Here is a 16,012-nt window from a genome sequence, read left to right as displayed (position 1 = left end):
TTTTTTAATAAAAGGAGAAATTAAATGAAGCTGCCAATAAATGTGTTAGGTTTTTAACTGAATGAAGCAGTTTTAATGGGGACACACTATAAACCATTCCAAGTTCTGGAATGGGGCAACTTTGTAATGATGTGTATCGATTGTTTTTTTTCCGATGAGTAGAGAGTTGGGAACATTTTCTAAATGTTTAAGTGCAGAAGTCAACATCCAGTACAGAGAGCAACCAAGGCACGAAGGCAATGGGTGCAGAGGGTTGCCTTCATGCCTTGCTCACAGAGTCACAGGACAATCATTAGTTGAGGAGAGGTCAGCGTCCGATCACCGGTATGATTCTAAAAAGAAAGACAGTTCAGTAAATGGTAGTTCACAATGGGTCACGGTTAGCTTTGGTTAACTCTATATATATATAACACTACTAGATTTAGAAACAATAAAGGCTGTGCAAATAGGAAAACACATTATCGAGAGATATACATTTTTTAGCAGGATGAATTACAAAAGTTGACCTGGTTCACGTTTCTACATCACACTATTCAAGATCTACTGCAATTTTCAATTTCAAATTCTACATCGATATAGAATATAAGCAAAGAATAGGGGGAAAAAAAAGGGGGGGTTTCATGGCCTCCTCCAGGTATTCACCCTAAAGGAGATCAATAAGTAGAAGAACAACAAGAACAAGACATTGAAATATGCTCTCCCCCGCCCCCCCCCCTTCCAGCTCATGCTCACCTTCTCGCTCACCTTGTTACGAAGGCGGTCCTTCCTGCTGGCCGGGTCCTCCCTGTCCTCCTTGCCCAGCTTGTCCCCCTCCGTCGGGGCAGTAGGAGAAGCCGTGGTGGTGGCCCTCCTTCTTGGCCCGGTCCTGGCAGTAGCCCTTGCCCCACTTGGTTTCGTCTTTCCGCCGCATGAACTTGTCAAAGTCGTAGTGGTGCCGCTGGCGCTTGCGCTCCTCGTCTTTGGCCCGGTGCTCCTTGTCCCGCTGCCGGCGGCCGTGCTGCTGCTGCTGCTGCTGCAGAAGGTCTCTCTGCTCCTTGTCGCTCTCCGGCGGAGCCCTGGTGTCAAACCCAAAGAGGAGTCAGGAAACACAAATGAAAAACGGAAGAAAAAAAACGAACAGGGATGTTTGTATGGTCGATTTGACGATGGGACTGACCAATCCATAATCGTATCTTTCTTAGCGCAACCCTCCTATATCCTAGCAGCAGAGCTCGTGAGATGGAGTCCAGTGTTTGACCACCATCCTAACCTTTCCTTCGGTTCCGCCGGCTTCATCTGTCCCACTGGTTTCTCCCATTTGCTCCTGTCGGTCTCAGCGACTTCGCCTTTGTCCTTCAGACGGTCGGAGTCCACCTCGTCATCCATGTCACTTTTCTTCAGGAGCTGAAGCAGGAAGACGTGAAGGCAAAATGTTGAATGTTGTTTTTTTTTTTTGTTGCAAATAGAATCAAGAGACGAGGAGTTCAAGGTGTCACCTTTATTTTGACCTCCTTCTCCGACAACTTCTTCTGCTTCTCCGCCTCCCTGCGTTTGCGTCTCTCCTCCTCTCTTCTCTTCCTCTTCTCCTCCTCCCTCTGTCGTTTTTTTTCGAGCTCTCGTCTCCTCCTCTCCTCTCGTTTTTCCTCTCTTATCCTCTGGGAGAAGGACAAAAGAAATTGCCCCTTTTCAGCAGCAGGTTCAAATTCTGAATGTATTTTATCCTTATTTTTCTCTATTTTCACCAACCTGTTTCTCTATTTTCTTGTTCTTGATGTATTCCAACAGTGGCGTCGTTCTTTTGGCTGAAAACAGATGATGGGCAAGTGAACACACTTCAGCCTGGAGCTAGATATGAAAGTCAAAGGAACTGATGAAAATAGAGCATCATACTCAGTGTCTCTAATAAGGGTGCTGGCGTACCTATGAGCTCCCTGGTCTTGGCTTCTATCTCCCCCAGCAGAGTCTCTGGGTTGGCCATGGACTTCTCCTCATCGCAGGAGTAGTTCTCCAGGAAGCGCTTGTATTCCGGGTCTGGGAGAGTGACACATCCAAGAAAGAGCGCTCATTAATTCAATCGTAATTTCACCTCGATAGATCACTGGGAGCAATCTCTCATCACAATGATGCCGGAAATATACCGCACACAATGACTACACAAAGGACAATTATACTATTAAACAATTAAAAGCAACTGCAGACTGTGGTGAAATGGTTGGTTATTTAAAGTACATTGTAAGACGTGCCACTGCTAGGCAGTCCTATGATGAAGGGATAAAAGGTGGAAGATCTCCAACAATGTCTTTATTTAGAAACAGATACCCTTGCATCTCGCATCTCTGCCAAAGAGGACCATCCAACATTGTTGTACAGAACACAATGGTGATTAACTATTACTGGGGATAAAGCTGAGGGTAAAATTATACATAGAATCTGAGTGTTTAAGAGTGGAAGCAGAAACATGTATATAAACCACATCTCCATAATCCAAGACTGATGGGAAAACTGTGAGACACTCAAAATCGTATAATATTATCATATTACATATTACTTAGTATGTATCATATTACTTAGTATCAGTATGTTATATACCACACAATATAATTCATGTAATATATTGAATTACATAAACTGTGCATAATCAGGAGATAAGTAGCCACTGTAATCATGGGAACTTACTAATAAAAATGATTCAACTGAATTCTTATTTTAGTTTATTTTGTCTGTATTTCTGTAACTCTACTACTCTAGACCACGCCTGAGTAGGCAATAAATAATCAACCTATCCATTATGGATATAATCTTGCATTTATGTTGATCGTTAATCTAATGAAGTATTTTCAAACATGGCAGCGCTGTACCTTCTTCGATGCTACCGGCTTTGGCATCTTTCTTCTTGAGCTTCTTTTTGGAGATTTTCTGGAAGGGGGCAAACTCTACCACAGCGGCGTACTCCTGGCCTGGGTCAATATTGAACATGGGATCAAGGTTTGTATTGAAACAGTCACCAGGGTAACGGACGTTGTGACTATATCCATACACACCTGTGTCCATGAAATGGAAGATACAATCACGGACAAACAAAGGCAGCCACATACAGACGTTCATTCATAAACTATTAAATGTCAATGTCTGTTTAACTACAAACTGGGAACTTAATTTGTTATTTCTGCTGCGTCCTGGAGAGAAGTTGCTCTACATGCGGTGCATGATAGTAGGAATAACAATATACTTAAATAATGATGAGTAATATATAGTGCTCCTTAAACGTTATAGTTTAAGTTGATCTGTTTCTATTTTTCCTTCGTGATTACCTTTGTTGTCAATAAAAACATAACCATCAAAGCGGTCCCGGAAGAGAAGGATATCTTCATTGGTTTTGAAGTTGATATATGCCCTGGAGAACAGGTGAGGGTGTAGGCTGAATAGAACGGGAGGAAGAGAGAGATCGAAACGCCTTCATCAGCCAATCATATTTCAGAATTGTTTTAAACAGTGTTAGCATGCATGTCTAATCAATGGACGTTGACACACGGCATCTTGACCAAGCTGTGCTTTTATGGACACTTGTAAGTAAGTAGACACAAAGGCCTTAATAGCTACTGTTAAAAATGTAATATATGTATTAAATTAGTATCATTTATAGGCCTACCTCTGGTCAGCTGGGAAGAACTCAAAATAATCGAAGGATGGAAGTGGGCTCAGCTGTTCCTCCAGCTGTTCCTTTGACAGGCTGGGTGGAAGCCTTCGAATGACCACCTGTACAGGTACATTTGGGTGTTTTTTTTCACATTTGCAATTGCTAGAAGGACCATTCCAATGGTCATCATAGTAGATTCAAGCTGTGTAACAGTATCCGTATATGGTATTGGTCTTCTAGCTTGTCCATCATGGATCTAACAGCCACACACTGCAGTACAGAAGCAGAAACTAAATCTAACGTGACGGGCTACGTTTGTTATGTAAAGCCCCAGCAGATTATTCAAGGACGTGATGTTGTTCATTGCAATCCTTTCTTTAAAAGCACTGCGTATGGCGACTGTTTTAAAAGAAAGAGAAAACATTAAAGTAAGCTATTATACAACCGTTGACCTGGGACAAAAAAAAAAAGACAGATTAGTAACGTCATGGGGATATTCCTGCTGTAGCTGTCCTTGGTGCTGATCGGACCCTCCACCATGGCTGCAGTACGCACAACGTAAACAACGCGCCACTACGCACTTACCTTGGTAAATATCTCCTTCTTCTCTTCCTTCTGCTTCGAAAGGCCCAGGTTACCCTCTTGGTCTCTTTGGATGTCTCTGAACTGTATTTCAACGACGCTTTTCTCTCTGCATGCCGGCATTGGGTCCTTTTCAGACCTCATTTCTCCACATCTCCTTCTCGCTTCTGAGTCGTCCTTACGCTCGCGAGAGTTTAGTACACATTATCTCGCGAGGATTCTGCGCTCATATCTAAATTGATACGAAAAGCAACACGCCGTTCATGTTGACGTCTTTGAAAAAGGTTGCCAAGGAAACTCAAGAACACGGTGGACAAATAAACAATATAACAAAAAAAAAAAAATACAATAAACACTGGTCCTACAAAGCACGTAGAAAAATTCAAACGATGGATTTTTGCAGAGATTGTTTGGCGATTAATTCACCCTTCAGTGAATTAACAGCCGAAATCAGTACACAAACATTGACATATTCACAACTTTTTTATGAACACACATCATCATCCAACAAAGGGAATGCTCTTTGGTCTAATAAAACAAAGGGACAACCAACTAAACGTTTAAAAAAACAGTGACAGCAAGAAGCATTCAACAATTCAAAAACAGTAGGCCTGGAGGTCTAGAGGGCTGCCCCCCTCTTGCTACAGGTGGAGAGGGGTCGGGGTCGGTGTCCTCACGGTACAGGCTGGAGAGGGGTCGGGGTCGGGGTGACAGGGTCCTCATGCTACAGGCTGGAGAGGGGTCGGGGTGACAGGGTCCTCATGCTACAGGCTGGGGATGGGTCGGGGTGACAGGATCCTCATGCTACAGGCTGGAGAGGGGTCGGGGTGACAGGGTCCTCACGGTACAGGCTGGAGAGGGGTCGGGGTGACAGGGTCCTCACGGTACAGGCTGGAGAGAGGTCGGGGTGACAGGGTCCTCATGCTACAGGTCGCCGCCGAAGAGGAGAGTCGGGGGGGACGGGGTCCTCATGCTACAGGCTGCGGGTCGGGGTCGGGGTCGGGGGGGGGATGGTGTCCTCATGGTGGTAGTCAGCGTCCGTGCTTTTTGGTTTTAGACTGAAACGACTTGAAGAAGCTGCGGTGCTCAAAGTGCTCCACGCCTCGGGGCTCGACGACGACGGCTGGCTGACCGAACGACCGTGGATATCACGGCCGGGAACTGCGAAAAATGACGGGTAAACACTCAACAAATCATCGCATCCTTTATAGAAAAGCACCGAGTTAAAAAATAAAAAGTATTAAACTAATAATGGTGGAATACCGTTAAGAAAAGTCTGCTTCCCACTGCTGGTTTCCACACAGACGGAGGGTGAGGGTCTGTCCGCGGTCGACACGGAGCTTTTCAGGCTCGGAGCGACGGTGGAGCAGGTGTCCATGTCCCCATACACCGCGTCTTGGTTGTAAGTGCCCACTGACTTGGAAGGAGTACAGCCCATTTCATCTGATCGTGTCGGGCTAACTCACCACTGGGGACACGGAAAAACTGGTAGCTCGACATGCAACAAAAATGACAAGACGCGAGATGATTTGAGTCAATCAAAATCAAAAAGCATCTCTTCCCTGACCCAGAGGGAATAGATCTGCGTTCATCTGAGGACCAGAACACTACCTCTCTTCGCCTCCAGATGGTGGTGTGGGCACTGAGCAGTAGGCCTACTGGCGAGTCTACCTACTATTATTCACTATTACTATTATTCACACAGCGGTCGAGTATTTTGTGATTAAAAAACGCCTAATAGCGCCCCACATCATGGCCGTTGACATTGCATGCACACTATAAAGTTGCAAAAACGACTTCACTTGTAAACCTACACCTGCACAACTGTAAGTAACTATAACTGAAAGGTATCCAGATAGTGTGCATTCATGAAGTTAGTTAATACAATTAAGTAAACATGTACAGCAAGTTTTATTTTGCGAACAAGCACGCTTCAAACTCATACACACACCTCAAAAGACACAAGGCCTAAGAGTACCCATTGTTTTCGACGCCAGGCATTACCACCATTCCACATTCACAGAAGCTGCTTGCTTTCAACCTGTTCCGTTTATTCAAGGGGTAAAAATCCCCAGGTTAGCGACAGGAAGTACCCCGCCGCGGCCAGTGAAAGGCTCTTCGTTGAGGTGAGTCACGGGAGTGCTTCAACCCCACGTCTTCGGAGATGTTGGTGGCTCCGCCCAGCGACTCCCGCCCCGGCTTACCTCTGGGTCCAATAGTGAGAGCCCTCGCCGCTGTACCAAGGCACAAGTTACACACCCCCTCTCCTCCTCCTCCTCCCCCCCCCCCCCCCCCCCCACCACCACCCTTCAAATCACACTTGTTAAAAAAAAAAAAAAAAAGAGGATGAAATGCGTTGCTCTTCCGTTTTACAGCGTTCACAACGTCAAGTACTGTGTTGTTTTGTTGTTGTAGTTTTTAGTCGTTTTCATTATCGAACGCACAAAAGGAAAGGTGGCGGGAGGAGTGTCTCAATAACTCTGGCATAGAGGACGGACACCAAAGTGTTCATTAGTCTCTGGGCGGTGGGGTTGTGAAAATTCAAATTCATGATCAACGCCCGCCGCCCGCCTCCACCGCCCACCGCCGCCCGAGGGAGGGAGCCCCCCGAGCCCGGCTCACGCGCTGGCGTCCGACATGGAGGTCTCCAGCATCATGTCGCTCTCCTGCCCCTCGTACCCCTCGCACTCCAGCGCCAGGCAGCGGCGCAGCGGCGTCTCGGGCGTGCCGGGGGCCCCGGGCGTCCCGGGGCCCCCGGCCGCCTTCTCCTGGCCGGGCGTCTCCAGCGACATGACGTCGCTGTCGTCCATGAGCGAGGCCGGCGCCGGCTCGCCGGGCTCCGGCGACGCGTTCAGCACCTTGACCAGCGCCGGCGTGTTGAGGCTGCTGCGCGCCTTGTCCTTGATGTCAGTGCCTGAGGCGGTGGGAGGGGATGGGGAGGGGGGGGAGGAGAGGGGAGGGGGGAGGGGAGGAGGAGGAGGAGGAGAGGGGGGAGGGGGGGAGGGGAGGGGGGAGGGGAGGAGGGGGGGGCAGACGTTTGGTGACGTTTATTTTACGACAACGACTCGTTGCTGTTTTTGTTTTGACACGTGTGTTTTTTTTGTGTTTGCCCTTTACCTATATAGGCGTCCGTTTCCCCGATGTACATCTCGATGCAGTGGCCGAGCATCGTCACGGAGAACGTGTCGTCCCTTTTCAGTCCCAGTGCCTGGCAGAACGGTAATTGCAAGTTAGTGAGAAAAAAGAAAAGAAAAAAAAAAGAAAGGGTACAGCGCTTTGTTAACTCAACTCCTCATCCCACGTAAAATCGTCTTCCGGAAACTGGAGAGAATAGTCATTGAAAGACTGATCATTAAAAATAATGATCTCACGAGTAAAGTCCTCAGTTATGCATGTTGGAAATAATGAGTGAACAAACTACGTGGTACTCTCTCTCCAGGGATGTGTGTGAGGCCCTGGACCTGAACCATGGGAGAGGTGCACAAGGGCGGCTCACCGTGTGGAAGTAGTCGATGGCGCTCTCAAAGTCACCCATGAGGCTGTGGACGTAGCCGATGGCGGTGTAGGTGGAGGCGTGCTGGGGGATGAGCACCAGGGCCTGCCGGTGATACTCCAGGGCCGACTCGTACTTCCTGCAGGGACAAACGCCACCAGCTCAGTACAAGGCGCGAACACATGACATAAGTCAACTTGTAGTACCTGTGCACAGTGTTACCTTCCCACTGCAGCCACCGATGCGAGTTCATGGCCTTTACTAATCACTTTTTTTGAAACGCCAGACCAAAACCATTAACAGGTGGTTAACAATCCCTGGTTCGAGGGTGCATGGTTTTGATTTTCTAGACACGTTTTGGATATTGATGGCCGCAGTAAAAAGTGGAAAAACAGGAAGTAGGCTCCTGCTGGGGATTCTCCCCAGCCTCAATTTGGTGCTGGGTACGTGGGAGAGTGTGTGTGGATGATGGACGGTTGCACATTGAGTCATCGGTGGGCACAGGTTAAACCAGCCATCACCACACTCACTCGAGGCGAGTTCTCTCTTGAGTGAGAGTGGTGTAAAATGATAATGAAAACAACTGTAACTGTACACAATAATCCACATACGGTTTAACATTGCTTAGAGACAAAACACTTTTACATAAGCCAATTCACCACACAAGACAACAGCATGTAACTGCGCGCACGCCAATTCTGCACGCAGCTTTTAAAATATGCTGAGTGGCCATGCATAATTCATTCACGTATCTTGGCATACATTCTCAATGAGTGCCCAGATTACGCAACAGGACTGGGGTTGAACAAGTGGACACACGTCTCTGGGTAGTTCAGCGAATGCACGCAAGGGAAGAACAGGGTGCACACTACCGCTAAGGCTTTCCCATTGAGGATCCACTCAGGATAAAATGAGTGTCTCTTCCATTGATTAGTATTCTCTCACCTCCACAAAGAGCCCCGCCTTTCCACATTAACATTCACTAGGAGATAAACAGTAGAAGAGTGTTGATCCGATTTGGATTTCATAACAGGGGCACATCACTTACTTCAGTTTTCGACAAACATGACCCAAGTTGTTCAACAACGGCTCCCATTTGTCCACTGTAACCTGAAATCACACAACCAAATGAGCACGCGCTATAATGACATAGAGACATAATTATTTTCCGCTGATGTAAGCACCTACCTCATTTCCAATGGCTTTGATCTTTTCCATTGCATCAAGGAACAATTTCTCTGCCGTCTTCCAGCTGAAAAAAAGCAGATGAAGAATAAAACTCGCTGATCACAATATATATAGTGTTAAGAGGATGAGCACATCCGTGTACATGCATGCGTGGCGTTAAGAGTGTGAGTGTGAGTAGCGAGATGAACGTGACTCACTCTCCATTCTGAAAGGCGACCACAGCGACTTCGTGCATGACAAAGGGGTCTTCGGGAGCGATGCTCAGGGCCTGGCTGAAGAAGCGCTCGGCTAACTTGGAGTTGTTGGTCAGGCCGTACTCTAGGCCGATGTAGAGCATGGGCAGGTGGCACCTTGGGTCAGACACGACAGGTGAGCGACAGCGGGGAGTGCAGAATGCAGTTTGTGTGAGAGCTGGACGACGTGGATCAATGCCTTATCACAAAGGCACGTTGTCAAGAATTTAAGAAATAATCCCAACATGATTCAAAATACCATAAAAAAAAAAAAGTCAAAAGGAGGGCTGCTACATTGATATGAATGGTCAGTCTTTCTGCCGTTTACATAGCCATGTCTTGATGCATATTTTTGAATTCACTACACCATTGTCAATATCATTCCTTGACAATACCACTCGATGAGACTACAAATGATAACACCGACTTCTTACCCAGCCCGTAGTCTCCTTTATCACGGGCAAAATAAAGTAACACACTACATCGTAGGGCTGCTCGATTATGGAAAAAAATCATAATCACGATTATGTTGGTCAATATCGAAATCTCGATTATTCAAACGATTATTTTTGAGTTTGAAAACATGATGCATTTATTCATAATTTCTCTCCAAAAAAAAAAACACTTTGTAAATGAGAACTTTGAAATTTCCAATTTAAAAATATACACAAAATGATCAAATAGAAAATAATGTCCAGATATGAATCCAGCTGTTCTGCAATTTCTATATATAAAAAAAAGAAAAGAAATTATTAAATAGTTTCAACTCGATTATATTCGTTTGGTGATCGTTTCACTCTGAAATCGAAATCGCGATCAAACTTCGATTAATCGCCCAGCCCTACTGCATCGGCGACACGTGGGCTGCCTACCCTTTCATCAGCTGGGCGGCGGTGAAGTAGGCCGCCATGGCCTGGTCGTGTTCGCTCTCCACGGCAAACGAATGGCCGTAGGCTATCCACGCCGGCCCGTACGTCCGCTCTAGAGTCGTGGCTTTGCTGTGGGACGAAGGAGACGAGTTAAACGAGCGTGGGAAAGGCGCAGCCCGGTACGGTCTGAACGGTGGCCCACTGGGGTCCTTTCACGGGGATCGACGGCGGCGGCGGCGGCTTGCCTCAGGTATCGCCGCGCGTGTTCGTTCTTGTGGCCCACCATCAGATAGTAGCAGCCCACCGCGAACCAGGACACCTGGGTGGGGAGAACGGGGCGCGTTTGATCAGGTCAGGAAACAGTGGGAGTGAAAGGGGAGCAAGTGGGGGACGTCTGGACGGTAATGAAGGGGCAACACTAGTGATCGACTGATATATCGTCCCATATTTGCGTTTTTTAAGTTTTTTTTTTTTTATAAATATATTTTTCCCGGCATGATTTACAGACAGTTCAATAAATGTTCCTTTTTTTAAATTGAGACTTGTAACATTTGCTATCATCATTGTGTCATTTTTATGATGTAAATTGAGTGAGCAAAAGCAGTATCGGCTCCAAATATCGGCCCAAGAAAATCGGTTTTGGCATATCGGTCATCGCTAAGGCTGATGAAAAAAAAAATCGGTATGGGCCCTAAAATATCCATCTCGGTCGAACCCTAGGCAACACTTACCGGATTGTTGGGATACAGGTCGACGAGCTTGTGTGAGAGGAAGAACAGCTCTGGGGATGAAGAAGGCGAGAGGGCATAAGGTCATAAATCACACATTTCATAAATTATATCAGGATATTTGCAATTTATTTACAAACTTAAAGGAGTACATATTCCTTTAGCAGTAGTTAGTTTACCATTAGCTTTACTGAGCTCCACCAGTGTTCCTATGTGTACAGGTAAGCAGTTGGCATGGAACGGGTCTTGCACCATCACCCTGGAGAGGAATACAGCATGCAAGAGGATGTAATAACAGATCATATTGAGGGGAGGTAGGACAGGTCTTCTGCACATTCAATGGGTTATGTCCATTTTTCCCCCTTGCTTCACACTATGGTGTTGAATAGTTTTAACTTTTGCCTTGAATTCCCAAATCTAGAGCTGGAACGCAATTATTTACAATTATTGAATTATTGTGGGCATCTGAAGTGGTGTTTGTGTCAGTGCTGCCTCAACCCATTCCCCCCTATTAAGTTTTTTTTTTAATATCAAACACAAACGATATACATACATTGACGTAAGTTTGTAGCACATCTTGAAATCACAGTTGTAATAATGTCTCTCAGCAAGCGAGACCACCACATCCAAGTTGTCCTGGAGACCATAAACCATCTCTGGCACCACCAGATCTCTGGGCTTGTTATACTGCAGAAGATATGCAGAGAAACACAGGGGGTAGAAAACAATGTTAGGAAAGAATAGATAATAATGATAAACCTGAGAACCGATGTTGCCATGGTTATTTGCTTTCTGTTGACTTAATGAAGAACATAGTTAAATGTATAGTTTAGTAAATGTGTGCAGTCAAAACAAAACAGGTGCAAGGCTCAAGGACCATGGTAGATAATGTTTTTAAACTATACACATTGCGTCTGTAGTACCTTCTTCAATTTCATCTCGAAGAGGAAGTGGAGTAACTCCTCCTCTTCCTCTGTGCACTGTTGACCCAGAGGAAGAGAGTTCAGGAAGTCGGTTTCTGTAGGGGGGGGCGGGAATGGGAGAAACCTCAATCAAACAGGGCTGAAACAGTATGTGTGTTCTTATTGAACCCAAACACACAGACGCAGCCCCACACACATAGCACACACAGACACACTCATATGCACAAACATACATATACACACACATGTACAAATATGGGAAAAGTGAAATATGCCACAGGGGTTTTTACGGTGCACTAAATAAAATAATAATAATAAAAATTATAGAATAAAAATAAAGAATAAAAGCTCTTCATGTTAACATTCCTGTCTTCGCCTCTTTGCAAACGAGACACACATTTTGCCCGGACAGTAATTATACGACCAAACAAAATAACAAATTGACATGGAGTTGTCAGAGCAGCATTCTCTTTAGCCAACTACTGACATTTGGAAGGCTAGATCTACAGAGCTACCCTACTGTAACAACTTTGATTTCATGTTGATAGACTTTTTACAAAAGTGTGGTCTTCTGGTCTTCTGTTCAAGGCCGTCCTTTGTGACTTTTTTTCCTTCAATTGGCTACGGAATCCATTCTTTTGTTGAAGTGGTTATTTCCCAGTCGGAAACCATGGGTTAACTCCTGTACCCACCTTCCTGTGCAGTCAGCATGTGGTGGGACGTTAAAAGGTCGAAGGCTTCAAAGCAGTAGACGTCGAGCTTCAGGGCCTCTTTGTAGCTGGAGGTGGCCAGCGGTCGGTTGTCCATGGCGTCATAGATTTTCCCCCGCAGGAGGCAGATCGAGCTGCTGATCTAGAAGGGAGGAAGAGGGTGAGGTGAGCGGCTGGTTGGGGAGAGCTGAAAGGGTGCTTTGCTGGTGGTTTCTGAAGGTGGATGAGAGAGATCAGAAGCAAACCCAGAAATTGTCATCAATAAAAGGGAGGAAGTAAACTTGTGCAATGTGCATATTAGAGCTACAGTACGAGTGCTGTATTATTGTCTTCGGATTTAATTTATTACAAAAACCTGGCAGAGACAAAAAAAAAAAGTGCGTTGTACAAAAGTTATTTTCTTTCTACACTCGACTCACAACAAATATAAAAAAAATATTCAAGACAGGAAAAGAGCTTTTTAGGTGCCAGCACTGAACCAAGGTGAAATGTATGGATCAGGTGAAGACTAGTGACAATGATGCTATTGAAAGAACAAAACAACATGCGCGTTGCATACAGTGCATTCTGTACACCACCTTATTAGATAAGACTTACAGAGGCAGGGGACATGCCCCAGTCTTTAGTCAAGTCTGCTACACCCTTTTCATCCTTCATACTCCTGTCCAGTAGCTTCTTACTAGCCGGCTCCTCCATATCCAGGACATCCAACGCCTGCTGGAACTCTTTGGCAGAATACTGAAAGAAATGATCATTTAGTCACAAATCCATAATTAACACGATATCCTCTCAGAAGTACCGTACATTTTTGTTTTGTTGTCCTTGTAGCAACAACACAAATCCAATGCAATGACTCACATGACACCTGGCGGCCAGATATTGACAAGCTCCATACAACTGTGTGCAAGAAGGGAAACAAAGTTTAGCGAGTTCATTTTCAAAAGTCGACTAGTAAAACCACACTGATATTGAAGAACACGTGACTGAAAGGGTATTAAATAAACACTTGCCTTGTCGAGTTTCCTGGATCGCAGGGCATGAGAGGCTCTATGGTACTGAGAGGTCAGATAAAGGCACTGGGCGAGCCAGTAGATATCTTGGGGGTCCTCTGCATTAAAAACAAAAAAAACAAACAGGTGGTTGAATGAGTTTAGGGAAACTTCTGCAGCCACAGTCTGGCTATGCATTGTGCCACCAGGCAGCCGACGTTAGCTTTACACCCATGTTGAAGTGATGTCGTGAACATTGACGAATCCACACGAAAAAGTCAGAAAAAACAAGAGCGACCATGAAGCTATGAACTCCCTCCCACTTTGAAGGGAGGGAGTTTGAACCATGGGCGTGGGGTGGCAAAGGGGGACTAGTGGGTTTATGTTGTTGTTTTTTATCGATTTGTTTGTGTAATTTTTTTATGTATTGTTTGTTTCCATCGAGGACCACTTTGGAAATAAAGTGTTTTAAGCAATGCTTTTAAGTGCTATCCTCTGGGATTATTGTCTATATTTGATACTCATTGTTCAAGTTGTTTCAGTACTTTTAAATACCTAATAAAAATACCTAATAAAAATCAAATCAAATCATGATCCGTGGGGGAAGTGTTTATCTTTGAACGGGGCTGTCCGGTGTGCAGGCTGAGACCAGACAGCCACTCACCGTTTGAAAGAGACGCTATTTTGTCCGCCCAGAACAGAGCACTTTGATACTGTTGCTGCGAGACAGGAAAACAGGAGAAAGAGTATTTTAATGCAACACAAACTCTCCAAGTCAGACGACATGATTACAGTACGAGGTGTGCTGCTGTGCACGGCTCGCTAACGGGCTAGCCGCCGCACACACACACTAACGTTCACTGCGTTCTGAAATGTCGTTTTCCTTACTTGGTCAATGTACTGCCGCACTCGTTTTCGAAGTCTTTCGAGGTTCATTTTTAGACGTCGTGGCTGTCGCTGGCACTGTTAAAAACGTTTCATTGTTATACTCCAAAAGAATGGATGGAGATGTGCGGTGTTGCTAGCTGGCGGCTAGCGGCGGATGCTCATTGCCGCGGCTTCTGCTTCGGTCCGCATCGGTGCGCTGCTGAATGTTGTTGTAAGAAACATGAACCCGAGACATAGTTCCGCTTTATTCCATATTGATTTTTAACTTAAGTTTCGAGGATATTACAACGTCCTACAAACCTTGCAAACTAACATATTCATTTAATAAACAGGTTTTATGACATTTAAACATATAGATTATTAACATTCCATATTTTAATAACAGCATAATTCGACCAAGTGGTGGGTTTAAGTGACAGTATAATGTTTAATTATAATACACAAGTACTGTTACTAACATACAATTATTCAGAAATGGAAGTTCAGTTATTTTTTGATGATTCAGTGCCGCCGCAGTCCTCTGAATCAGATGAACTTTGTTTCTCCATTCTCTCTGTTGACCCTCATGAAGCATGGGGTATTGAAACATCCTTGGTCTTTTCCTCTGAGCGTCTCTTGATGGACTTCTCTAGGCCCCGTTGGCCCAGTTCCTGCTGAAAGTTGCAACCAAATTGCCAAATATCACTCATCACATCGGGCACCTAATGGGCAAATACAAGGCTAGGCCAAGCCAACTTTTATTTATATATCACTGTTCAAACACAAAGGCCATTCCAATATCTTTCCATCGGGTCACATTTTGAAGACATTAAAACTACACTCAATCAAATACAATAAAAGACAATCATGTAAATGATAGCAAAGAAGGAAAGCATTGAAGCCAGATTAATAAAATACAGATTCAAAAACATACAGCATTGAGTCAGACCTATATGATAAACAGCAGTCATCATTTGGGTAAGCACATCATTGCAGCCAGAGCCTCACCTTGACCTCTGTTCTGTGTCTTGGGGGATACTGTGTGATGCTTTCCATCACTTTGAGTGTCTTCAGCCACTCGTCGTGCCACGCCTTCACGCTGTAGAAGGACCTGCACTGCTCCAGACGAACCAGCAGCACCTGGTTCTCCCTGCTCACCCGCAGCAGCTCCTCCTTCCGCCTCGCTCCGCTCATACTTGGAATGAACGGAAACAATCGGCTGTTGTAGGAAGTGTTTGGTTGGCGAACACGATGTGGAATCAGTTGTGAAACCGACCACAATGTGAAACTGACATCAGAATGGGCAACTTTCTATAGAGAGCTTTCAACACTTCCCAGAGAAACCACATCCTTTTAAACTTTTTTTTTAATTTTCTGTGTGCTTTGACTGAAAACCTCAACAAACCTCTTCCGTTCAGGCGATTCTGAATAGACTTTGAGACCATTTGTCCGCTTGATGTGAGCTATTTTCTCCAACAGCATGCTGTTGTCCCTCTCAATCTTCAGCGCCAGCTCCTCTTCAAGCTTGAAGTTACACGTTCACATTAATACGATGTAGGAAACAAAGAAAGGAAGGGCAGAAGAAAAAGCATGGAAATGCCCTGTTATAGTCATGTGTCTTGTCGCCGTGTGCGGTGTCTATTGTGTGCATCCAGAGCTTTACTGCCACCCTGTGGCCATATCAGGAAGTAAGGAGGGGAAGACCTGCTGTTTCTTCGACTTGAGAGCCTGATGTCCATGACTCCTTGGGGCAGTTGTGTTTATTGTTGCTTTTGTCGTTTTAACCTACATAACATAAAAAAACACAGGCAAAC

General features: G+C 45.2%; 3 protein-coding genes across 3 annotated transcripts in view; all 3 read right to left on the bottom strand.

The window, feature by feature from the left end:
* LOC311373437 (regulator of nonsense transcripts 3A-like) overlaps positions 1 to 4,387 on the bottom strand; it is a gene marked incomplete at its 3' end in the record, with an annotated part of 4,778 nt that extends 391 nt beyond the window's left edge. Inside the window, 10 exon segments of the mRNA XM_084490209.1 lie at positions 733 to 810; positions 812 to 1,055; positions 1,250 to 1,383; positions 1,476 to 1,634; positions 1,726 to 1,781; positions 1,900 to 2,010; positions 2,838 to 2,936; positions 3,291 to 3,397; positions 3,629 to 3,735; positions 4,202 to 4,387. Coding sequence (XP_084346335.1) covers positions 733 to 810; positions 812 to 1,055; positions 1,250 to 1,383; positions 1,476 to 1,634; positions 1,726 to 1,781; positions 1,900 to 2,010; positions 2,838 to 2,936; positions 3,291 to 3,397; positions 3,629 to 3,735; positions 4,202 to 4,342 — 1,236 coding nt within the window. The 5' untranslated portion in view covers positions 4,343 to 4,387.
* Positions 4,388 to 6,816: 2,429 nt separating this feature from the next.
* On the bottom strand, positions 6,817 to 14,366 carry LOC311373441 (cell division cycle protein 16 homolog; the record flags this gene model as incomplete). The annotated part of the gene is made up of 18 exons (XM_084490212.1): positions 14,220 to 14,366; positions 13,996 to 14,050; positions 13,353 to 13,450; positions 13,201 to 13,239; positions 12,940 to 13,080; positions 12,325 to 12,484; positions 11,633 to 11,727; positions 11,263 to 11,396; positions 10,889 to 10,968; positions 10,713 to 10,762; positions 10,227 to 10,300; positions 9,985 to 10,110; positions 9,077 to 9,229; positions 8,880 to 8,943; positions 8,740 to 8,801; positions 7,695 to 7,830; positions 7,316 to 7,406; positions 6,817 to 7,112 (listed from the first exon to the last, which is right to left on the bottom strand). Exons 1-18 carry the CDS (start codon positions 14,265 to 14,267, stop codon positions 6,817 to 6,819), a joined length of 1,902 nt encoding a protein of 633 aa, XP_084346338.1. The 5' UTR covers positions 14,268 to 14,366.
* Positions 14,367 to 14,736: 370 nt separating this feature from the next.
* LOC311373438 (uncharacterized protein) lies at positions 14,737 to 15,727 on the bottom strand. The gene is made up of 3 exons (XM_084490210.1): positions 15,604 to 15,727; positions 15,207 to 15,393; positions 14,737 to 14,872 (listed from the first exon to the last, which is right to left on the bottom strand). The coding sequence occupies exons 1-3, from the start codon at positions 15,678 to 15,680 to the stop codon at positions 14,783 to 14,785; spliced, it is 354 nt and encodes a 117-aa protein (XP_084346336.1). The 5' UTR covers positions 15,681 to 15,727; the 3' UTR covers positions 14,737 to 14,782.
* Positions 15,728 to 16,012: the final 285 nt, after the last annotated feature.

The sequence above is a fragment of the Micromesistius poutassou genome (genome assembly GCF_964030765.1).
Source record: "Micromesistius poutassou genome assembly, contig: SCAFFOLD_2682, whole genome shotgun sequence".
Lineage (NCBI taxonomy): Eukaryota > Metazoa > Chordata > Actinopteri > Gadiformes > Gadidae > Micromesistius > Micromesistius poutassou.
The sequence above is the reverse complement of the archived record's forward strand: the minus strand, read 5'-3'. Positions and strand labels throughout refer to the sequence as shown.